The 22,931-nt window shown below is 37.7% G+C and overlaps 3 protein-coding genes across 14 annotated transcripts; 2 read left to right on the forward strand and 1 right to left on the reverse strand.

Moving 5' to 3' along the window:
• The first annotated feature begins 1,669 nt into the window (after window positions 1–1,669).
• LOC122002791 (ATP-dependent DNA helicase DDM1-like) lies at window positions 1,670–8,731 on the forward strand. Of its 2 annotated transcripts, none has more exons than XM_042558115.1 (16): window positions 1,670–1,764; window positions 1,897–1,983; window positions 2,084–2,398; window positions 2,474–2,569; window positions 3,589–3,935; window positions 4,000–4,186; window positions 4,294–4,469; window positions 6,102–6,171; window positions 6,282–6,471; window positions 6,571–6,675; window positions 6,762–6,856; window positions 6,940–7,059; window positions 7,437–7,556; window positions 7,652–7,750; window positions 7,876–7,977; window positions 8,206–8,731. In XM_042558115.1, exons 2-16 carry the CDS (start codon window positions 1,912–1,914, stop codon window positions 8,434–8,436), a joined length of 2,325 nt encoding a protein of 774 aa, XP_042414049.1. In that variant the 5' UTR covers window positions 1,670–1,764; window positions 1,897–1,911; the 3' UTR covers window positions 8,437–8,731. The 2 variants fall into 2 exon arrangements, with proteins under 2 accessions (XP_042414049.1, XP_042414050.1); XM_042558116.1 differs by having other exon boundaries at window positions 1,717–1,788.
• A 3,458-nt stretch (window positions 8,732–12,189) lies between these two features.
• Window positions 12,190–15,518, forward strand: LOC122002794 (transcription factor NAI1-like). 9 transcript variants are annotated; one of them, XM_042558127.1, is made up of 6 exons: window positions 12,196–12,745; window positions 12,831–12,886; window positions 12,961–13,419; window positions 13,488–13,898; window positions 14,014–14,131; window positions 14,357–14,613. In XM_042558127.1, the coding sequence occupies exons 2-5, from the start codon at window positions 12,848–12,850 to the stop codon at window positions 14,089–14,091; spliced, it is 987 nt and encodes a 328-aa protein (XP_042414061.1). In that variant the 5' UTR covers window positions 12,196–12,745; window positions 12,831–12,847; the 3' UTR covers window positions 14,092–14,131; window positions 14,357–14,613. The 9 variants fall into 9 exon arrangements, with proteins under 9 accessions (XP_042414056.1, XP_042414054.1, XP_042414057.1 ...); XM_042558129.1 differs by having other exon boundaries at window positions 12,200–12,745; window positions 14,017–14,131; XM_042558122.1 differs by having other exon boundaries at window positions 12,190–12,886.
• LOC122002792 (pentatricopeptide repeat-containing protein At1g03100, mitochondrial-like) lies at window positions 15,200–18,108 on the reverse strand. 3 transcript variants are annotated; one of them, XM_042558118.1, is made up of 2 exons: window positions 17,845–18,108; window positions 15,200–17,608 (listed from the first exon to the last, which is right to left on the reverse strand). In XM_042558118.1, exon 2 carries the CDS (start codon window positions 17,508–17,510, stop codon window positions 15,336–15,338), a length of 2,175 nt encoding a protein of 724 aa, XP_042414052.1. In that variant the 5' UTR covers window positions 17,511–17,608; window positions 17,845–18,108; the 3' UTR covers window positions 15,200–15,335. The 3 variants fall into 3 exon arrangements, with proteins under 3 accessions (XP_042414052.1, XP_042414051.1, XP_042414053.1); XM_042558117.1 differs by having other exon boundaries at window positions 15,200–17,765; XM_042558119.1 differs by having other exon boundaries at window positions 17,815–18,108.
• Window positions 18,109–22,931: the final 4,823 nt, after the last annotated feature.

Raw genomic sequence — 22,931 nt, forward strand, 5'->3', positions numbered from 1 at the left:
AAAAATTATAATTGTTATACGCAGATAAGTGAGATTAAAAAAAAAAAATTTGATTTTAACTATGTCTCGAATGTCGTCAATTATCGCTAGTATAAAAGTGTGCATGCTATTATTCTAATTTTTATATATATTAGATAAAAAAAAATTGCTAACTTAACGACTCTTAGTATCACGAATATAGAGATAAATATATCTTCATGTCATTAGGGATAGGATCGGGTCGGGAATCATCCCGTAATCCCCTTTATCTAATACCCGTCCCGATAAGAATTGAGATTTTTTTTTTCCTCCTGATCCCGCCCCTGAAAAATGTTGGGACTTGAATGTTCGGGATCCCGAATATTCGGGATCGAGTAGGGACCCGTAAGAATATCCTGAAAAATATTTTTTTAAAAAAAATATCTATGGAGACTCAAATAATTTTTAAGTACAATACAAATAAATTAAAACAATTTCGTGATACATAACCATTAAAAATTAAAATATTTTCCTAGGACATCATAAATTAAAACTAATAAAAAAAAACTAAAACTACAAATTAGTTTATACTTTATACCTAATACAAGAAAATCTAAAAAAAAAGTTATCATGTTAGTTATTATATCAATAATAAATTGATGATATGATAACCTTAGGGGATGCTTGGTTCGAGTAAAGGAAACGGAATGAGAATAGGATTGATTGTCAATAATAATGAAATGGGAATGATTCTCATACCACCCATTCCTATGGGTAATGGCCCATTTCTATGTTTAGAGGAATGAATCCGTGGGACCCACCATTATTTCTCCAAACCAAACACCATGTTTCATTCCATTCTCATTCCAAACCCCCCAAACAAGCAGCCCCTTAGTCCTTAGGAATACTTGGATTCAACCTACAGGAAAAATAATCATAAAAATTATTCTTTATATCATTTTATCAGTTTCATATGCTAAAATAATAAACTAACTGACAATCTTCTTCCCATATTGACAATAAATTATTTAGAAATAAAATTATGATGAAATATCAGAAAAATGAGATAAAAAAAAACAAACATAATGATTAGATACTTAAAATATAAAAAAATAATATTTTTAATATAAAAAAATAATATTATAATATAATTAGGTCGAGACAGGATTCCCATCAGGAGAAAATTTTTTTCCGATCCCTTTCTTGATAGTGGCCAGGACGAGAAAAATCTTGAATCTTCGGATCAGGAAAATATCAAATTGGAAAATTTTCGAATCGAAGATGGAATGAAATTCGAGAAGGATCGGGATTTTTTAGATTTTTTCCGGCCCTACCTGCCATTACATCAAACGCTGCCTGCTACGTATATTAAACAAAGATATTATTTAACGTGCTTAAACAAATACGCTATCACCCACCAGCAAACTTATTTATTTAAAAAAAACTCCACTACTTCCTTTTAAAAAAATATTTAAAAATCTCCCTTCACTTCTTCCTATGGAAGGTGACAAGAAATCTGCTGCTGCTGCGGAGTACGAGACCAATTGAATGCTACCCTCCTCCGTCTTTACTATTTCACCCTCCAACGGTCATCTCCAGTTGAAGACTAAACAAACGGAATTTTAAGAGCTTTCACACGCAGTGGTTCCACTGTAAATATGTCCATCCACAAGCCTCTTAAAGTAATCCGCTTCCTCCACGCCTACATTTTCCCCGCTCAAATTCGGATCCCCTGCGCCCTACAAATATCGCACGGCCACTGGAAATCTCTTTGTTTCTCTCTCTCCCTCTTTTCGAGCGATTTAGGTCCGAATTGTAGAACAGATCTAGGTTTTGATTTTTGGTGGATTTGTTTGTGTTTTGAAGACTTATTTCTTCTGATCTCAGTAATTTCTCTATTTTTTTTTTTCAATCCGTCTGTGTTCGCCTGTTTTTTAGGGTTCGGAAAAAACGATGGAGGAGAGGGAGAATGGGGTTTTGATCGATGGAGATGCGAGGTCCCCGACGTCCGTTTTGCAAGATGAGGTTGCTTCTTGCACTGTTGTTCGATTTTGGAGTCTGTCGTTTTCGGCGTGATGTTGATGTTTTCCTTTTTCCTTTTTTTTTTAAATGATCGTTGAAACAGGAAATTTGTAACGCTAAGTCTGCGCTAGAGAAGCATCAAATCGGCGACCTTGGAGAGAGCCGTGTGGCTGGTGAAGATTCCAGTCTGCCACTCGAACTGGAGGCAAAGAATGGGGACGCATCCTTAGTCTCGCATGCCATGGCCGAAGAAGAGGAGAAGATGCTGGAAGCTCGAGTGAAGCAAGAGGGGATGACGCAAGATGCGACTCCTGATGGTCTAAACTCTAAGCTTCGATTCAGCAAGTTGGATGAACTACTGACACAAACCCAACTATACTCAGAGTTCCTACTAGAGAAGATGGATAATATCTCATTTGTAATTACTTTGGGTCTAGCTTTGTTTCACGTTGTTTAATTTAGGTAAACTCTTATGGTTAGTTTTTTATGGCAGAGCAAGACAGAGGACCATGTGGAGGCAGAGGATGAGCCAACAGAAAAGAAGACTGGACGAGGTCGCAAGAGGAAGCCTACCACTCAATATAACAGCGTGAGTGCTCTTTTCACAATTTTCTATGTATCTTTTCTGTATGTTACTCTACTGTTGCGAGGTTGCTTAAAGTTATAAATACCAGTTTTTTTTACCAGATATGCTGCTTATTGCATACTGTCGTGTGTTAAGGGTGTATTTCCTTTCAATGCTTATTGGTTTATGTCAGGTTCCAACCATTTTCTTGAGTATGATGTAAAATATGGTGCAAGATTAGCTCACCTTTTTACTGCATCAATCGCTCCTAAATTGTGGTTTATGTCAGGTTCCAACCAATTCCTTGAGTACGATGTAAAATATGTGCAAGATTAACTCACTTTTTTACTGCACTAATCACTGCTAAATTCGAGTTAAATATGGTTGTTAGTTTCTTTAGCTGGATTTCAGACGAATAGTTGAGTGGAGATGTAACAATGTCCCTTGGTGATTACTTCACACGCCCTCTTTAAACCCATGCATTCTTTCCTGTGTTCAAAATCATGCATTGAAAGATGGTTGTTACAGCTAATTTTCTGGTATCGTTTTGTCGTGCATTCTTTACTGTGTTTGACTACTATTAAATTTCCTCACAGCCTGTGGTTCTTAGTTTACAAGCACATTCTAGAACTCTGCCGGAGTGCAATCTCTTGGCATTTTATTCAATTCTTGATAATTTTTCTTGTCTCAAGTTGTGGCCTAATACAATATCTACAAGGTTAATCAATTTCTCTACTAAATCAAAATGACTGATGAACGATTAGTTAAGCCTTTTGCTATGTCTAGCTTCTTAATGAATATGCATTTTTTCTTCTGGATATGAGAAATCTGCTATGATTTTAGATACCTCTTTAAGGCCAACTAAGAGGTATGCTAATTATGCAATAACCAGGACACTTTTTGTCTCATTAGCATAGCACATCTTTAACCTCATCTCTTTTACGATAGTTCCAACCAATATTTCCAAGAAAAGCATGTGCTAAAGCCATTACTTTCCTACTTCAATAATTAGTTTAAAAAGATAATGATACACTGATATTCAGAAGAAAGCCAAGACTGCAGTTAGAGCTATGTTGACAAGGTCAAATGAACAAGTGTCTTCTGAAGATGCTAATGTGACAGAGGAGGTGAGGGCTGAGAAAGAGCAGGCTGAACTTGTGCCTTTGATGACTGGAGGAAAATTGAAGCCTTATCAGATTAAAGGTGTGAAATGGCTGATCTCATTGTGGCAAAATGGGCTGAATGGAATTTTAGCAGATCAGATGGGTCTTGGGAAAACCATTCAAGCAATAGGGTTTCTTGCACATCTTAAAGGAAAAGGTTTGGATGGACCTTACATGATCATAGCTCCTCTTTCTACACTCTCAAATTGGGTCAATGAGATTTCCAGGTAAAGCAATTTTCGTTGACATATTCAGCAGACTTCTTTAATTGATATAAGAATTCTTTATCAGGTTTGCTCCTTCAATGACTGCTATTATATATCATGGAACAAAGCAAGAGAGAGAAGAGATAAGGAGGAAACAAATGCCTAAGCAGATCAGCCCTAAATTTCCTCTAATCATTACTTCATATGAGGTTGCATTTCATGATGCAAAGTTTCTAGCTCACTATAGATGGAAGTATGTTGTTGTTGATGAGGTAATTCATAAACTGAGCTCTTGTTATGGCCCTTGTCAGTTGTCAGTGAATACTACTGCGAACCTTTTGGTATGTGGCTTTTATTTTTGCCTTCTATCTCTTGGTAGGGACACCGGTTGAAAAATTCAAAATGTTTGTTGTTGAGAGAACTGAGACGCCTGCCAATGGAAAATAAGCTTCTTCTCACTGGAACACCTCTGCACAACAATCTGGCTGAACTTTGGTCTCTGTTAAATTTCATTTTGCCTGACATTTTCTCATCCCATCAAGAGTTTGAATCATGGTAATGATTTATTTTCCTATATGATATTCATAAAATTTGATTACAAGATGCTCACTGCTCAGTTCTCTTGCACCTTATGTAAGCATGTGTTTATCACTCTTATCTGATTTTATACGTGGGTTTAGTGTTAGCAAGAGAAGATAGGAATGGCATAAGAGAAGAAAGATAAGATGGAGAAGATTCAGATTAGAAGAGTGAAGAGAGTGAGAACCTGTGTGAGATGAGAAGAGAGTAGAGAAAGATTGAGAGAAGTGATAAAATTTGTTCTCCTCTGCACAACAATCTGGCTGAACTTTGGTCACTGTTAAATTTCAATTTGGCTGACATTTTCTCGTCTCATCAAGAGTTTGAAACATGATAAGGATTCATTTCCTTGATGGATATTCATAAAATTTGATTACAAGATGCTCACTGCTCAGTTCTCTTGCACCTTATGTTAGCATGCATTTATCACTCTTCTGATTTTAGTTGTGTGAGTTAAGTGTTAGAAAGAGAAGATAAGAATGACATCAGAGAAGAAAGATAACAGATGGTGAAGATGCAGATCAGAAGAGTGATGAGAGTGGGAGCATGTGTGGGATGAGAAGAGAGTAGAAAAAGATTGAGAAAAGTGATGAACTTTATTTCTTATCTCCAAAAATTATAGTTTGTTTCACTTCAGAATCAAGCTGTTTTGAGTGTGACAGTGCATTTACTTTAGGAGAAAAGACGAGAGAACATGCAAACTTTATTCTCATCTCCAAAAATTATAGTTTGTTTCACTTCAGAATCAAGCTGTTATGAGTCTGACAGTGCATTTACTCTAGGAGAAAAGACGAGAGAACATGTACCACATAGATGGAAGATGAGAAGAGTAGAGAATTATCGAGAGGTGTGATAAACCTCGTTCTCATCTTAAAAAATTGTAGTTTGTGTCACTGTTTTTTCCAAAAAGGATTGAGAGGCAAAGTCTCTTCCTTTTTATTGAACCAGTTGAGGCAATTAGGTTGGGTGGGTGGACAGTCAACCTGAGTGATAAACCTTGTTCTCATCTTAAAAAATTGTAGTTTGTGTCATTGTTTTTTCCAAAAAGGATTTGAGAGGCAGAGCCTCTTCCTTTTTATTGAACTACCTGAGTTGGCTGGGTGGGACAGTTGAGGCAATTAGGTTGGGTGGGTGGACAGTCAACTTGAGTTTGCAAGGAAGGCCGGACAATCGGTTGGCTAGTTGGGTTGGTTGGGCTAAACCGACCTATTGGGTCAGTTGAGATGGCTAGCTTAGTTGGGTCACATAGACCAATTAAACGTTGTGACAGTCAATCCAAATAGTGCATGTAAGAAGAGTTATTTATGTATTTTCATTGTGAAAATTATTCTTTGTGCCAATCAAACATAAGAACAAAATCAGACTAAGAAATACTTATTTTTTGTAGTCTCATCTATGGTATTATTTGGGTGGGGTTATGTATTCTATTTCTTATCCGTTAACCAAATGCACCATTAGGGTTGACTATGTTTATTTTAGTTCTGAAAGTAACTATCAACTATCAAATACTACTATTATTTCTCTTTTTGTATTAGTTTAATCTAATTTATGAAATTTAAATAGTTGAGTTTAAAGTTAATTATCATTTGCATTCATTCTTTTTTAAAGGTTTGATTTGTCTGGCAAAGCCAATGGTGATAGCAACTCAGAGGAGAGTGAAGAGAAAAAAAGGGTTCAGGTATTTTATCTTAGCTGACTGTCTTCTACAGTTGTCATCTATGATTTGTTTAGACTGTATATATTTATCATCTATATTTTTTAAGAATACATATTTTTTTGTTTTTTAAGGTGGTCATGAAGCTCCATTCAATATTGCGCCCTTTCCTTTTAAGAAGAATGAAGGAAAATGTGGAGCAAATGCTTCCAAGAAAAAAGGAGATCATACTCTATGCTAATATGACTGACCACCAAAAACATATACAGGAGCACTTGGTCAATAAGACACTTGAAGATTACTTGCAAGAAGAAGCAGAGATTGGTAAGAAAAAAAAATTCTTGATTATTATGTAAATTGGCAGAGCTAGAAAATATGGATGCCAATAGCATATTTTATTTCAATGTCATGATTATATTGCAGTAACATTGAGACCGGGCATGAAAGGGAAGTTGAATAACTTGCTGATGCAGCTTAGGAAGAATTGCTGCCACCCTGATCTTTTGCATTCTGCTTATGATCAATCAAGTATGCACTTGCACTCACCATACATGTCTGTTAATGTCCTTTGTTGCATCTGAACCCTCACCTTATCTTTTGTTCCTTTCCTGCAGCTTTATATCCACCTATTGAAAAACTTCTAGAACAGTGTGGCAAATTCCGCTTGATGGACAGATTATTAACTTTGCTCTTGGCTAGGAAGCACAAAGTATGTCCCTTTGTTTTTTTGGATTGGTTAAAGATTCCTTTCAAATATGTTCCTTTATAACCCAATAAAACCACATTTTTCAGGTTCTAATTTTCTCTCAGTGGACTAAAGTTTTGGACATCATTGACTATTTCTTAAGTGAGAAACACCTTGAGGTTTGTAGAATTGATGGTCAAATTAAACTGGATGAAAGAAAAAAACAGGTAACATCATTTGTTCTTGATTTCCTGCAATTAAATCTGTCACAATCCATTAATAGCCTGATACTTGCTTAATGACATATATGTGCAATCTCCTGACATTGGAAAACATATGGCCATTGACATCCGTATGAAAATTTTTATGCATTTTCTTGCTGATTGAAATCTATCCTCATGTGCTCAGTACAAGCATGGGAAAAAGAACATTGGCGTTTGTCATGTAAAATAAGTGATATTCAGCATTCCAATTTCCAAAATTATATTTGCTAACAGCAACTGTTCCATTTTTACCTGTGATGCTTATTAATCAAGTTTGCTCCTGACTAATAGAACAATCAGCAGCCATTCTTCTGCACTAAAAGATACATCAACTTTGACAGATAGAGGCGTTCAATGATCTAAACAGCAATGTTAGCATTTTTCTTCTCAGCACTCGGGCAGGTGGGCTTGGTATCAATCTTACTGCTGCTGATACATGCATCTTGTACGACAGTGACTGGGTAATCTTTCTCACTAGTTTTGAATTGAGCAGCTGAAAAGTAATTCAAAGTTTTGATAGCGAGTCAGAGACTAACTAACGATTCCTGGAATATAGAACCCTCAAATGGATCTGCAGGCAATGGATCGATGCCACAGGATTGGCCAAACAAAGCCAGTCCATGTTTATAGATTAGCAACATCACATTCTGTGGAGGTATACCAAGATTTTTGTATGTCTATTAGGGTTTTTAGATTGCAACTTTAAGAGAATCTAAACCTTAATGCATCTGAAGTAACAATTCCCAAGAAAAATAGGCTCATTATACTTGATGCTTGTAGGGACGGATAATAAAGAAGGCCTTCGAAAAAATGAAATTGGAGCATGTTGTTATTGCTAAGGGACAGTTCCAGCAAGATCGGCAGAAAACCAATACACTAGAGGTCAGTCTAATCTTCTAATTTAATATATGAAAAAATATAGCTAAAAATTACATCAGTTTGTAGAATTGCAGTGTCTATTGTTATTTGTCGATAAAAATAATCATATATATGCATACTTTACATGCTCTAGCGTATCTTTCGTTACGTTGATTTTTTTCTCTTTCATTTCCCACAATTACATAATCTAGCGTATCTTTTCGTTTTTCCCCCTTGGGGGATTAAAATCAGGAATCAGAACTGCTGGCATTGCTTCGGAATAAGGAGGATCCTGATGATAAACAGATCGAAACAGACATCAGCCAGGAGGATTTGGTCAGGGTCATGGATCGGAGCGACCTAGTAGAACCCATCGATGGTGGCGCTCCAGTTAGCAGTTGTGCCCTTCCACTTAGAGGACCCGGGTGGGAGGTGGTGACCCCAGCACAGAGTGGCGGCATGTTGTCGTCACTCACTGCTTGATTTCTAATCACTCGCTCCGTCTTGGTTTTGTTTTGGCTGGCCATGATGATGCAAGTAACCGAATAGAAGTTGTTACTAACATTTCTGTTGATTTAAACCAAACCCTGCTGTGAAGTCTGAACAACTGATGCAGTAATTTATTTTTGGATATGCACACTGTATCTCCTGTTTTTGACAGTAGTACATATCTTGTAAGTCCTAATGATTGTAACTCACGGTACTAATCTCTGGATTCACGAATCCCTCTGATCAGTTTTCTTCATTGAATCAGAGTTCATTATGCAGCTGCCACTTACATGTGTTGTCACCGTATTATTCTTGAGTTAATTATGCAGTTGTCTCTCAGACACAAAGATATCTCCCTAATTGGAGCATTTGGAGCTGTGGCATTTTTGTCGTCTTCGTCCCCTGTGACAAATTTGTACTACTGTATGCTACTATGGATTTAGGTTTGTGTGCTCAGACAAATATGTTAAATGCATGCCGTCTGTTTCTAATGTGTTTGTCTGCTGCCTCTGTGGACTGTTCTAGGTTTCCTGACAGTTTATGCAGTTGCTTTTCTTTCTAAAAGAGCTAGTGAAGGCTTTGGAGTCAGGAGGTAATTCTTTCAGGTTCAATTATGAGATCAGTTATATTTCTTATCTCAAGTGAATTGATCATAACACTAAGCAGTTCGACTAATTGTTTTTTCTTAATTAGATTTATACTTGCATCTTCAGTTGATTCATTTCTACCCCATATAAAACTTGTAGACTAATACCTTCTCGAGCAATCTCAGAAATACCTGGTTCTTACCATCAAGCCATCTCAGCAGTTCAATGATTTTTTTTTCTTCCTATTCTTGCTATTGTATCATTAGTTATCAAAACTTACCATTAGTTGATTGGTTATAGCAGTCGATTAGTTAGATGACTTAGTTATGAACATAATCATTTTGTTTGCTAGTTGCTGAAGCTGAGTCAATTTCTCAATTGATTCAGCTCTCCAGTCGGCTGGATTAACTTAGCAATTGATTTATCTCAGCCTTAGTGTTGAACGGAACCATTTTGTTTGCTAGTTGACTCTCTCAAGTCGACTACTTGATCGTCTCAACCACTAGCTGATTGAGAACAACCTTCAGTTGACTAGATTGTTGATTATGATCATCCTAATGGTCAGGTCCATCTAAGTTGAGATTTTCTCTCACTCCATGCGTATAGGTCTTTTAACTCTCACAACTCACTAGAGTTTCCTTCGTGATGTCCCTCGGTTGCCCTATTCAAGTTTATCTTATCTCCATAGACCCCCAAGCCATAGAGCACATCGCCTTGACTGCTCCAAGTGAGTTCTCCAATCTCTATTCGTGCTTGCTACACTTGGACACATGTCAAACTACAATGTAAAACTAATTTAAATCCTTTGTAAAAACATCAAAACCTATAGTTCAACCTAATCACTTGGGCGATGGTTGCACTAATAGATCTGTATTTGAGCCACCAACCCTATGACAAGTTTTTGACCATCCGAGGTACTTTCAAGTCAATAAAGATCAGTCACCACTAGGATAAAGAGCTCACTTCTAACCCAACTCGAACTTAACAATAGAGGCAACATATATTTTTTTTCAGTCACACAATATCTCTTTAAAAAATTAATGTATTGATTAATTAAACAAATTATTCAGTAAAAATCATCTGTAAACATAACTAAATTTTGTGTGTGAATGAATTTTATGTGATTTAAAAATGTACATGCAGATGAATTTAATATAAGGGTACTAACAATAATATGGACATATAATAAGAGAGCAAATAGATAAATATCTATTACCAATGAAATGAATAATATCTCAAGAAATAGATTATTGAATGCTCTACTACTGACCTCACACAAATATGGGCAATTAAGATTGTTTCGCATGAGATAAGAACATTGACATTAGATGTCTTTGCATACCCAGAATAAGATAAAATATTAATCACTTACATCAGTCTAACTAGCTCAAGGTTGGAGAGAAGGGTAGTTTGGTTCGGGCAAAGCAATCGATAGTTGAAGGAGGTGCAACAATTATCTGTTTGATGAGAAACAAAGATGAATCTATTGCTAGTGGTGGAAGGTTGAGATTGAGATGGACGAGTCATCTGATGCAGAGGAGAATTCTACAGAGGGTCGGCAGTAGTTAAAGAAAACAGTATCCTAACTCAAGTTATTGTTGTTTTTTACATCATCTATGACAATTGCAAAGACTAACTTTGCAAACTACCGGCACAAATGACTCGTTCTGAAATAAAAATAAAATCTGTTAATTGCTCATTGTAAATAAGGCATATTCACAATGACATTTTATCACTTGAGAACCATTGCAATTCGATCATATTTCTAAAATTATTGTAGAGTGTTGTCGTAAGAGAATCTCCTAAGAATTCCCTGGGTGGTCTTTGAGTGCCAAGCAACGAAGGATTCCTAAGCACTAAACATCAACAACAGTAGACGAAGCTTGGCTTCATCCCCTTTAAAAGTCAAAATATGTCCTAATTAAAACAAGCAGTTGAAGTCTAATCCAATCAAGAACTATGGCCCAATTAGGAAACACAATGTAACAACAAACGAAGGCATCAAATACCTAAAAGCAGTAACAGTGATTCACCTACACTCCATAAAATTCAAAGGATTACATAAAAAAATGAACAATGGCTCTCTTGATTCCCGAGAATGACTGAAGGTGACTGCAGACAGGTGGGCCACTTGGCTTGCAAGTAAACAATTGGTCATGTGCTCATTAAACAATTTGCTAATAGCAGGAATTGGCTTCGTAACCAACGTTGCTCTTCTTATTTCTTTTTTTCCTTTTGGAAAGAACTATTAATTCTTAGGTGCTTTCTTCCTTCGCCATGACAGTTCCACAGTACCATCATTTAATGCTCTGCGTTGCTTCACCATGAATATATTTGACTGCTCCTTTTCAGTCAAGTTTCAGATCTTGTGGTTTTATTTGGTTTCGACTAAAAACATTTTTCATAAACTGCAGAGCTGCAATGGAGTTACCGTCAATAATTGAGCAATAATTCATATTATCTTAGGCATTTATGCAATTTCACAACTTGTTTAGGGCAGTATGAAGATATATAATTAAGAATCATTAATGTTTGTATGCATTACACACCATAATAAAAGATATTCTTCTTTCATTTAATGCTCTTTGCATTGTAGAAATTGTACTAATTAATTGAAATTGTTTACTGATGAGTTAACTCAAAAGATCAAGTTAGAAAGGAAACTTAGTTCAGAGTTTTCTTTTTCTTCAACAACCATCTTTATTTTCCTGGTAGAACAAGCCAACTTCTTATTAAGATACTGGCATGAGTTTAGGAAGTGAAAATGGAAAGAAAGCCATTAGATAAATCATCCAACATTGCTTTAACATTTTGGCTTTGACAGACAATTTCCAAAGAAAAAATATATATACAGTTATGTTGCTTTATGTAGGAGCCTACCACAAACTCTTAAACCACAAATATTTTCATCTCATTCCAACATTCTTTTAAGATAGAAATAACGCTTTGTCCTTTTATTTTTAAAAATATCACTCAATGTTGTTAGTAAAAGTTCTTTTTTTTTAAAAAAAAAATATATTTTAATACTCACATTAAATTTGTCTATTTGTTTTGTGATTGCTACTCTTCATCTCACTTGAAGGCCCTTTTTCAATTTGTCTAGTTCAGACAAAGAGCATTTCGCTCATTCGGTTCCTCTTGACTGGCTCAATTCGATCATTGTGCTTGGCTCGACCAGGCCAATCATCTCGCTCAATCTGCAAAGTATTCCCCACCAAACCGCTCATCCAGGATCATACAAAAATCAGGTAACTTGGAAAGCCAACACAGTAATTTAAGAAGCTTCTATTTCTTAATCCTGGAACAATAGTCTATGTGTAATTGTGCTCATGAAAAACAGGGGGAGGATCCAGTGCCAAACCAATTGTACCAATAAATTTCATCCCTGCCCATGATGGGCCCCATTTGCTAGATTTTCCAAAATCCAAAGCAGATCCACAAATCCATCACTGGATGGTATAATATCTTGACTATCCACCTAAGCAAGCATCTGCTTCCATTAACAAGCGTTTTATTAATTAAGAAAGAGATTGAAGAACAGTTGGCAGACAAAGAGAAAGAGAGAGGAAGATTTCTGAAGCCTTATAAGAAGAACCAATGTCAGCATTAAAAGGCAATGCAGAAACTAGAAGAAAAATTGATCCCCAAGTTATCATTCCATTTTTTTTCCTTTAACTTTTTTTTTTTTTCAGAGAAGTAATGCTGCTGACTTTCTGGTATGAACTCGTATATATTTATTTCTTCAAGCTTTTGGTTTTCCATCTCTGAAGCAATTGGCCATCTTTTGCTGTATATTTGCAGAACAAAGCCCGATCGGCATGGAAGCAGCAGCCGCAGCAGGGTGGAACTCTCATCTGGTGAGTAGATTATCCAAAAATATAAAATCAAAGCAAAGCAAAAGATCACTGAATTCCTCTTTTATGATCGGCAGGGAATGGAAGGAGAAATGTTCGATCAGTGGGAGGTGATGGAGCAGCAATTCACAGCGCAGCAAATTGCAGAGCTGCAGCAATCTCTAGCTCTCTCCTCGGAGCAACAACCACAGGCGGCAGCGGCAGCGGCAGCGGCGGCGGCGGCTCCCCTAAAGCCAAGGAAGTCTCTGAAGACCAGAAATGCCTCCTCCCCGAGCTTCCTCTCCTTCGGCAGACCAGACGACCTGATGAGCATCGACGAGAGCTTCTATGGCGGCCTTGCTCCCTCGGTGAGTCCGAAGAAAGAGATGGACTTGGAGGCCATGTTCGGGCAGCAGGCGTCGAAGTGCGGAGCGAGCATGGCGGCGAAGAAGCCAAGCCACAGCAACAAGGAGCACATCATCGCCGAGAGGAAGCGGAGGGAGAAGCTCAACCAGAGATTCATCGCCCTGTCCGCCATTGTTCCTGGCCTCAAGAAGGTTCCACCCTCCCTCCCAAATCCAAAACTCTCTCTCTCTCTCTCTCTCTCTAAATTCTCAGCGCGCAGATGGACAAGACCTCCGTTCTCAGCGACGCCATCAAGTACCTGAAGCAGCTCCAGGAGAAGGTGAAGTCCCTGGAGGAGCAAGCCGCGAGGAAGACCGTCGAGTCGGCGTTGGTCCGGGTCAAGAAGTCCCACCTGTGCGGCGACGACGACGACAGCCACTCCTCCTGCTCCTGCGACGACTACGACTCCGACTCCGATTCCGACGGCCGGCCCTCCGGCGCCGAGTCCGCGCTGCCGGAGATCGAGGCCAAGATCTCCGACAGCACCATCCTCGTCAAGATCCACTGCGAGAAGCACAAGGGCGTGCTGGTGAAGGCGCTCTCGGAGATCGAGAACATCCACCTCTCCGTCATCAACACCAGCGTCATGCTCTTCACCACTTCTTCGCTCGACATAACCGTCATGGCTCAGGTTCGATGCACCAAGCCTTTCAATTCTCTCTCTCTCTCTCTCTCTCTCTCTCTCTCTCTCTCTCTCTCCCCCTTAAGCCTCCTCTAACTCGGTGCTCGCTCCGGCGATCTTTTAGCAGATCGAGGAGGAGTTCGACATGACCGCGAAGGAGGTTGTCAAGAAACTGAGCTCAGCATTCAGACAGCCGCACTAAAGAATTTAGCTCTCGTTGCAGAAAATGGGAAAAAGGGCAGGTTAGTTACCACCAATAAAAAGGTCAAATCATTCGATTCCCATGCCATTTTCTTGCTGCGATTCGAGCTCGTTCTCTTGTAGGGGGTGGTGTTTTAAGTTACTATCCAATAAGGCCCTTGAGGATTGGATGATCTGAATATCTTTCTTTGTTCTTGCTCTTTATGTGCTGTCAGATCATCTGAATTTATGAACAGATTTTTAAAAAATGTAAATTTTTTTCACAGAATTAGTGCTCACCCAAGTCTTCATGCCATGGTTTAGCAATAACTCAATCATTGTGCTCACGGCTTTGGTTCAGCTTGAAGAGGCAACCGAATGCCGAACAAATACTAAAGATGGAGTGTAATTATCTAGAACCTTTGTAGTCACCTCTTTTCGCTTTGCTTAACTCGAGTAATCAAAGCTCAGTAAAAATGTTGACAACTTGATCATGAGTCTTCACATGTACTAGCTGCACATTCTTATTTTCGATATGCTCTCAAATTGAATGAAAGCGCACAACAATATGCTTGCTCCTGTGATCATTAAACGAGTTCTTTCCCAAAGCAATCATTAATTTGCTATGCAAATTCTTATAGCTACAACTTCGAGCAGTGTGGTTTATTGCTTCTTAACCATATCGTATGGTTAAGATAAGTAGATGTTATAGTAAACTCGCTCCACAAGTTGGTAGGGCAGTAATGAATTGCTTTTTTGACCTCCATGAACAAATTGGTTGCCAAACCAACACCATAAACAGTTTGATCTTCTACAAGGTAAGTTCCTCAGACACCTGACCAAGCTTTTATAAAGTGTAGAATCTATCACCTTGTCTTAAACTTGAATAGTTTTCCTCCATAATCCATTAGTTTAGCTTATACTTCTCCATCTTGAACTTCTTGAGAAAATCATTTACAAAGTTATGCCTTCTTCAAGTTGCTTGACTTCTTAACCAAGAAAGTTGAATAAAACCTTCATATTTGTCATATCCAAACTCCTTTTCCATGCCTTACTTGAATAAGATCATTCAACTTCTTCTCTCCTTTGGCTACATAAGTTATTATTCTGTTCAAAATTTGCTTTCAGACTAACACAAACTGCTTCCTTAGCGAATGCAACAATTCCATAGTTGTCTTTTATCTTGAAGAAGAAACTTATTTTGCGATAGGATTACACAAAAACTTTTAGGCACAAATCATTTGAACAGGAACAGGCATTGTAATCTTATGTTATGGCAATCCATCTCTTGAAAGCCAAAGCTGCTTCCCTTCTTTTCAGCTGAGCTTCTGTCTGCACCTTTGGGGCCTTTCCCTTATACAAAATCTTATGATACTTCAACCAAAGAGACCTATACTTGTACTTGTCTATGAACATCTGATCGAGCTCCATCATCTCGATGACTTCCATGGCTCGAAGGAAAAAGCCACCCCTGACAAAACAATACAGTAATGAGTCTAATAACTCCTGGTCAAATTTCATCGACTTTGAATTTGCAAGAACTTTCATTTCTCCCCACAAATCTGTTACTTCATGATATTTCCCACCTATTGCAGCATACGCAATAACCAGAGAATGGTAAGTCTGAGCATTTGGCATGTGGCCTAAAGATTTCATCTTGTTCAGAGCTTTTTGAGCATCACCCATCAGTCTTTTCTTGCAAAAAAAATGAATCACGTTGTTCCAATCGTGAATACCAGCATCGACATTCTGACTGTCCTCTATTTCCTCTAAAAGCTTAGCCATCAGACCTGCTTCATGTCCCCCTGCACAGCCATCCACTGAAGTTTCAAAACTCCCATGAGTCAGTCTTGGTATGTTGGACTCTTTCATCTCCTTAAATATATGCAGAGCACCACTCGAGTCATTCTGTTGTATCCGCGATTGGATAAGAGTATCATAGCAGCTTGAGTCAAGCTGGATTCCTGCTTGTCGGGCATCTCTTAGGAGTGCCAGTGCTTCAGCATGTCGATCATCCTTACAGTAAGCTTTTAGCAGAGAAGAATAAACAGCAGAACCGACTCTAATCCCAGAAAATCTCATCTCATCCAATAGATCATGTGCCTGTTCTAGTAAACCAATAGAAATACAATAATTTATTACTTGAACAACAGCAGATTTTTCAACAGAAACAGGAGCTTCTTCCTTGCTTGCTTTGATTAGGAAAGATGCCAATTCGCTAATTTTGTCAGCTTCAAGGAAAGAACTTACGAGTTTAGCATACATTTTCTCAGTTGGATGAAGAATGCCACGTTCAGATTTAACAAGTTCAACCTTAGCCTGCAACTTTTCTGTTAGCAAATCAAGCGATTCCTTGGCCTCAGCTTCAAGCCTTGAACATCTTCGATCCTTGGTGAAATCAAAATAAAGAGGCGCCTGGAGCTTAATCAATTCAAACTTGTCCAAACTATCCAACTTCTCAAGTCCAGGGTTTTCACAAGGAATTGAACTTCCAGCTTCAACAGTTTGCAACAATGACCTTGCAGCAGCCAAAGACTGCTTTGCTTCCTTAGCTTTTCTGAGCATGTCTAGGACCATGTCGACGGCTGCATCTAAATCCTTAAACTTCAAATGACAGGAAAACAAGCAATTGTAGAACTGCTGAAAGTCTACAATGTTAAGATCAATGGCCTCATCGACATGCCTCTTTAGTTTTATAAGTTCATCTCTATGCCCATTTTTCTCATATATTTGAGCCATGACAATCAGTAAGTTGGAATTAGGCTTCACACCGATCCGTGGCATTAGTTCAAGAAGCTCCTCAGCTTTTCTAGTAGTTCCAAAAAGGAGGCATCCGGTTAAAACGATCTTAAAGGCAATAGTGTTTGGCTTCATAGCTAGCAAAGGTCTGTTGCTCTTTTTACGAGGATCAACCCTGTTATCTTTGAACAGATACCCAATCTCCATAATTAACTCAGAAGCAAGCAATGCACCAGTCGATGTTTGGCTCATGTGGCCTATGATACCTGACCAAGCTGTTACAGGAGGGAAAGCTTCCATCTTTACCAATTTTCTTACAATGTTTGCTGCAAGGATAGACAGTTGCGATCTCGAAAGGATGAAAGCGAGGTAAAGAAGAACATCTTTCTCCAATAGATCATGCTTAGTTTCCGCAAAAGCCACCTCGACGACACTATATGCTTTGTTTAACCAATGGACACTACAGCTCTCAGTAAAACCAACTAGAAGCTTGCTCAAGACTGATTTCCTAGGGAGACCAACCATGTGCACATGCTTCTCATATGCAATCCATGCATCCTCAAATCTTTGCTCATCGACTGCATGTTCTAGCTCCAAAGCTACTCGAGACGGATCGCAAGCTTGAACTAATAGGGGAGCAGCCACTGTACAGAATGCTCTAAAACAGGGATTGTCCCGAGTCATGAATCCGGCGGCCTCCATTTTTCTTTCAGAACAATAAATCGAATGCTTATTGCACTCATCGCTTAATCGAGCCGGCGACCCATAGCCAGAGGTATTTGTCAGTGTGCATCGAAGAGCTGAACATGATGAAGAAAGAAAGCTGAATCTCCTTGAAGAAAGCATTTGTTAATCTAAAGTAATCGTCCATAAACTGGAAAAGCTTGCATCCGAAGAGTTCCAATTAGCAAGTAAATCCAGAAATTCCTATCTTTTAAACGCCGCATCGATGCCTATCTAAACTAGCCATAAAGAAACAAAAATGACAAAAGTGAGATTCACCAACCAAAAAGTCGCTATAAAAAAGGAGGCTCGCCTGAAGGATTTCACTAGTACGGTCGCGTGCGCTGTTTTGGATTCTCTTCCGGCACGCAACTCCGCCGGCGATGCGGGAGAAGAGAGATCTGGCGGTGACAGAGCGGAAGCAGAGCTAGTGAAGGCGCTGACTTCCAAGGTTCTGCAACCGGACAGGCGAGCACGTCGGAGCCGCGTCGGGGAGGGAGCGGAGCGGATCAGACAGGAGGAAGAGGCGGCCGTGTGGTGTGGACTGGGGAACGGAGGAAGAAGAGAGAACCGATGAATACCCTAATTGCCTTCTGAATCGGGTTCGACTAAGTGTCTACCGGTTCGGTTCAACCGGAGCCTGATTTGATATGATAAAATAAATTGATGCAAAATAAAATTGATGGATTTTGTTCGAGCTAAGATTTTTTTATCGCAGAAACATCGTCCTTCCTCTCCCATCGCAATTTATCAAATGACGCACTTAAACATCTGAATTTATCAAAAGGCATACATTACTTTGATATTTATCAAAGAGCGTATTTTTTTAAAAACATTTTCTATTTTACCCTCCTGATAATTTAATTATTTCTACTGTTTTTCTTTTCTTTATTATATTTATCTCACATCTCTCTTCTTTGTCGCCAAAATATAAGAATAACATTAGTCAATTTTTAATCACATTTTAATACATTTGAAGAAGCCAAAATAAATAATAGACGCCATATTTGGACTCCTTGTAATTTAAGAAATCCACAGGAACTGAAATGGGTGCAATCGGAACTTTCTAGGTCGATCAGTGGGTTTGGTCAAAATCCACTTATGGACCTAGAGAGCTCCGATTGCACTCATTTCAATTTCTATGAATTTCAAAAATTACAAGGAGTTCAAATATGATGTACATTATTTATTTTGATTTTTTTATATATGTTAACAAGCAAAATCAAAAAATGGCATAAAAACCCACGTTGGGCCTGATATCATTCCATATCAGGCCCACGTTGGGCCTGATTTGAGTCCATATCAGGTCCAATGTGGACTTTTTTGCCGATTCTTTGATTTTGCTTGTTAACATCTATAAAAAGTCAAAATAAATAATGGACACCATATTTGAACTCCTTGCAGTTTTAGAAATTCATAGAAACCCACTTTTCGATCTAGAAAGCTCCGATTGCACCCATTTCAGTTTCTATGAATTTCTAAAATTACAAGGAGTGAAAATATGGTGTCCATTATTATTTTTGGCACTTCTAGTGGTAGACCAGAGGTTTTGAAAAACCCTAACTCTCTCTTTCTTTTTTTTTTTCTTTTTTTTTTGTTTAGGCCTGATATGAAGAGATATCATACCCACGTTGGGCCTGATATCTCTTCATATCAGGCCCAATGTGGGCCTAATATGGAAGATATCAGGCCTAGTAACAACAAAAAATAAAAAAATAAAAAAATAAAAAAAAGAAATAAAAGGAGATTTAGAGTTTTCAAAACCTCTGGTCCACCAATAGGAGTGCCAAAAATAATAATGGACATCATATTTTAACTCTTTGTAATTTTAGAAATTCATAGAAACTGAAATGGATACAATCGGCGCTTTCTAGGTCGATTAGTGAGTTTCGGTCAAAACCCACTGATGGACCTAGAGAGCTCCGATTGCACCCATTTCAGTTTCTATGGATTTCTAAAATTGCAAGGAGTTCAAATTTGGTGTCCATTATTTATTTTGGCTTTTTATAGATGTTAACAAGCAAAATCAAAGAATCGGCATAAAAGCCCACGTTGGGCCTGATTTGAGTCCATATTAGGCCCAATGTGGACTTTTTTGCCGATTCTTTGATTTTGCTTGTTAACATCTATAAAAAGCTAAAATAAATAATGGACTCCATATTTGAACTCCTTGCAATTTTAGAAATCATAGAAGCGAAATGGATGAATCGAGCTCTACAGGTCCGTGATTGGGTTTTGACCAAAATCGTGATCGATCTGAAAGCTCGATTGCACCCATTCGTTTCTATGAATTCTAAAATTACAAGGAGTGAAATAACCTATTACTTTTCAGTAGTGACCAGAGGTTTTGAAAACCTAAATCTCTCTTTTTTTTTTTTTTTTGTTTAAGCATGTGAAGATATCATGCCCACGTTGGGCCTGATATCTCTTCATATCAAGCAATCTGAGCCTGATATCTCCCATAGCGGGCCCGATATGGAAGATATCGGGCCAGTAACAAAAAAAAATAAAGAGAGATTTAGATTTTCAAAACCCACTAGAGTGCCAAAAATAATAATGGACATATTTAACTCCTTGCAATTTTAGAAATCACGGGAACTAAAATGGATGCATCGGAGCTTTCTAGGTCGATTAGTGGGTTTGGTCAAAACCCACGATGGACTTCCAGAGCCTCGATTATTTCCTATGGATTTCTAAAATTGCAAGGAGTTCAAATATGGTGTCCATTATTTATTTTGGCTTTTTATAGATGTTAACAAGCAAAATCAAAGAATCGGCATAAAAGCTCACGTTGGGCCTGATATGGAATCATATCAGGCCCAATGTGGGCCTGATATCATTCCATATCAGGCCCAACGTGGGCCTGATATCATTCCATATCAGGCCCAGAATGATATCAGGCCCACGTTGGCCTGATTTGATTCCATATCAGGCCCAATGTGAGCTTTTTTGCCGATTCTTTGATTTTGCTTGTTAGCATCTATAATAAGCCAAAATAAATAATGGACACCATATTTGAACTCTTTGCAATTTTAGAAATCCATAGAAATTGAAATGGGTGCAATCGGAGCTCTCTAGGTCCATTAGTGGGTTTTGACCGAAACCCACTGATCGACCTAGAAAGCTCCGATTGCACTCATTTCAGTTTCTATGAATTTCTAAAATTACAAGGAGTTAAAATATGGTATCCATTATTATTTTTGGCACTCCTAGTGGTGGACAGAGGTTTTGAAAATCCTAAATCTATCTTTATTTCTTTTTATTTTTTTTTATTTTTTGTTGTTACTAGGCCTGATATCTCTTATATCAGGCCCACATTGGGCCTGATATGGGGAGATATCAGGCCCAACGTGAGCATGATATCTCTTCATATCAGGCCTAAACAAAAAAAAGGAAAAAAAAATAAGAAAGAGAGATTTAGGGGTTTTCAAAACCTCTGGTCTACCACTAGGAGTGCCAAAAATAATAATGGACACCATATTTGAACTCCTTGTAATTTTAGAAATTCATAGAAACTGAAATGGGTGCAATCGGAGCTTTCTAGATCGATCAGTGGGTTTCGGTCATTTCTAAAATTGCATGGAGTTCAAATATGATGTCCATTATTTATTTTGACTTTTTATATATGTTAACAAGTCAAAATCAAAGAATCGACAAAAAAGTCCACATTGGCCTGATATGGACTCAAATCAGGCCCAACGTGGGCCTGATATGATTCCATATCAGGCCCAACGTGAGTTTTTATGCCGATTCTTTGATTTTGCTTATTAACATCTATAAAAAGCCAAAATAAATAATGGACACCATATTTGAACTCCTTGTAATTTTAGAAATCTATAGAAACTGAAATGAGTGTAATCGGAGCTCTCTAGGTCCATTAGTGGGTTTTGACCGAAACCCACTGATCGACCTAGAAAGCTCCGATTGCACCCATTTCAGTTCCTGTGGATTTCTAAAATTGCAAGGAGTCCAAATATGACGTCTATTATTTATTTTGGCTTCTTCAAATGTATTAAAATATGATTAAAAATTGACTAATGTTATTCCTATTTTCTGCCGACAGAGGAGAGAGAGAAGTGAGAGAAATATAATGAAGAAAGGAAAAACAGTAGAAAAAGTAAAATTATCAGGAGGGTAAAATAGGAAATGCTTTTAAAAAGGTGCGCTCTTTGGTAAATACAAAAGTAGTGTACGCCTTTTGATAAATTCAGATTTTCACGTGCATTATTTGGTAAATTGCCTCCCCACATTGATGTTTAGCCGCTTGGGCAAAGATGTCGATTGAGATGACACTGACCACTTGATAGAATTGATCGAGAACCTAAGAGAATGCCTCCTCAACGTTGGTCGATTTTAAAGCGAAAGTCTCCATGAAAAAGTGCTCTCCTCCGCGAAATGGGCCACATCTAGAGCCGTCAATTTGGGTTGGGCCCGTCGGGTTGGCCGCCCCGCCAAACAATTTAAGCGGGTTGGGTTAGAACTTTATCAATCCAAGTCCGCCGTGGGCCGACCCGCCTAGGCCCGCGACCCGCGCGGGTTGGCCCGCTCGGGCTTGGGTTGGCCCGCGGGTTGAAAAACACATGTAAGCTAAGTTTTAGGCCAATTTATTATCTTTCTTTGTTATAATTTTAAAATAAAAATAGTACTTTTCATCCAACATAAGTACACGTTTGTGTTTATTTATATTTAAAATACATGTTTATGTATATATTTAATTGTAGAAAACTTTTTCGAAGTAAAATGTTGAAGATATGAAATATTTTTTAATTTTTAAAAAAAATTTTGATGGGCCCGCGGGTTGGCCCGCCAAACCCGCAACCCGCCTTAGTTGACGGGTTGGCCCGCCCCGCCCCGCCAAATGGTTAACCCGCCACGGGCCGACCCGCCCCGCCACGGGTTGGCTCGTTTGACAGCTCTAGCCACATCCTTGGCGTCAAAAATCTTAGGATGCGTTTGATTCAAATTATTATATATAACTTTAATTATGTATTTATTAGGTAATCATATAATTAAGATTACGGGAAATAAAACATAACCAAATATTATTATTATTATTATTTAAACTCTATTATATTTTACTATATTTTTACATTTTTCTTTATTTTTATATTTTTTTATTTTTTAAAGTTTTTCTTTTTTTCTTTTTTGTTTTTTCAAAATTTTTAATGGTTTTTAATATTTTTTATTTTTTTTACATTTTCTATTATTTTTTACTTTTTTTTATTTTTTTTACGTTTTTTCTATTTTTAAATTTATTAAATTTTTTTTATATTTTTTCCCATTTTTAAATTTTTTAAATGTTTTTTTTTGTATTTTTTAAATGTTTATTTAAAGTTTTTTTTTATAGTTTTTAATTATTTTTTTTATGATTTTTTATTTTTTACATTTTAAAAAAGTTTA

The sequence above is a fragment of the Zingiber officinale genome, chromosome 7A (genome assembly GCF_018446385.1).
Source record: "Zingiber officinale cultivar Zhangliang chromosome 7A, Zo_v1.1, whole genome shotgun sequence".
NCBI lineage: Eukaryota > Viridiplantae > Streptophyta > Magnoliopsida > Zingiberales > Zingiberaceae > Zingiber > Zingiber officinale.

Excerpts from the sequence above, each read along its gene's own strand:
- LOC122002794 (XM_042558120.1), top strand. The coding sequence starts at position 12,748 with ATGAACTCGTATATATTTATTTCTTCAAGCTTTTGGTTTTCCATCTCT. Across the intron at positions 12,887-12,960 it reads CAGGGTGGAACTCTCATCTG|GGAATGGAAGGAGAAATGTT; the intron begins GTGAGTAGATTA and ends TATGATCGGCAG. Across the intron at positions 13,899-14,013 it reads ACATAACCGTCATGGCTCAG|CAGATCGAGGAGGAGTTCGA; the intron begins GTTCGATGCACC and ends GCGATCTTTTAG.
- LOC122002792 (XM_042558117.1), bottom strand. The coding sequence starts at position 17,654 with ATGCTTTCTTCAAGGAGATTCAGCTTTCTTTCTTCATCATGTTCAGCT.
- LOC122002791 (XM_042558115.1), top strand. The coding sequence starts at position 1,912 with ATGGAGGAGAGGGAGAATGGGGTTTTGATCGATGGAGATGCGAGGTCC. Across the intron at positions 4,470-6,101 it reads CATCAAGAGTTTGAATCATG|GTTTGATTTGTCTGGCAAAG; the intron begins GTAATGATTTAT and ends TCTTTTTTAAAG. Across the intron at positions 6,472-6,570 it reads GCAAGAAGAAGCAGAGATTG|TAACATTGAGACCGGGCATG; the intron begins GTAAGAAAAAAA and ends ATTATATTGCAG.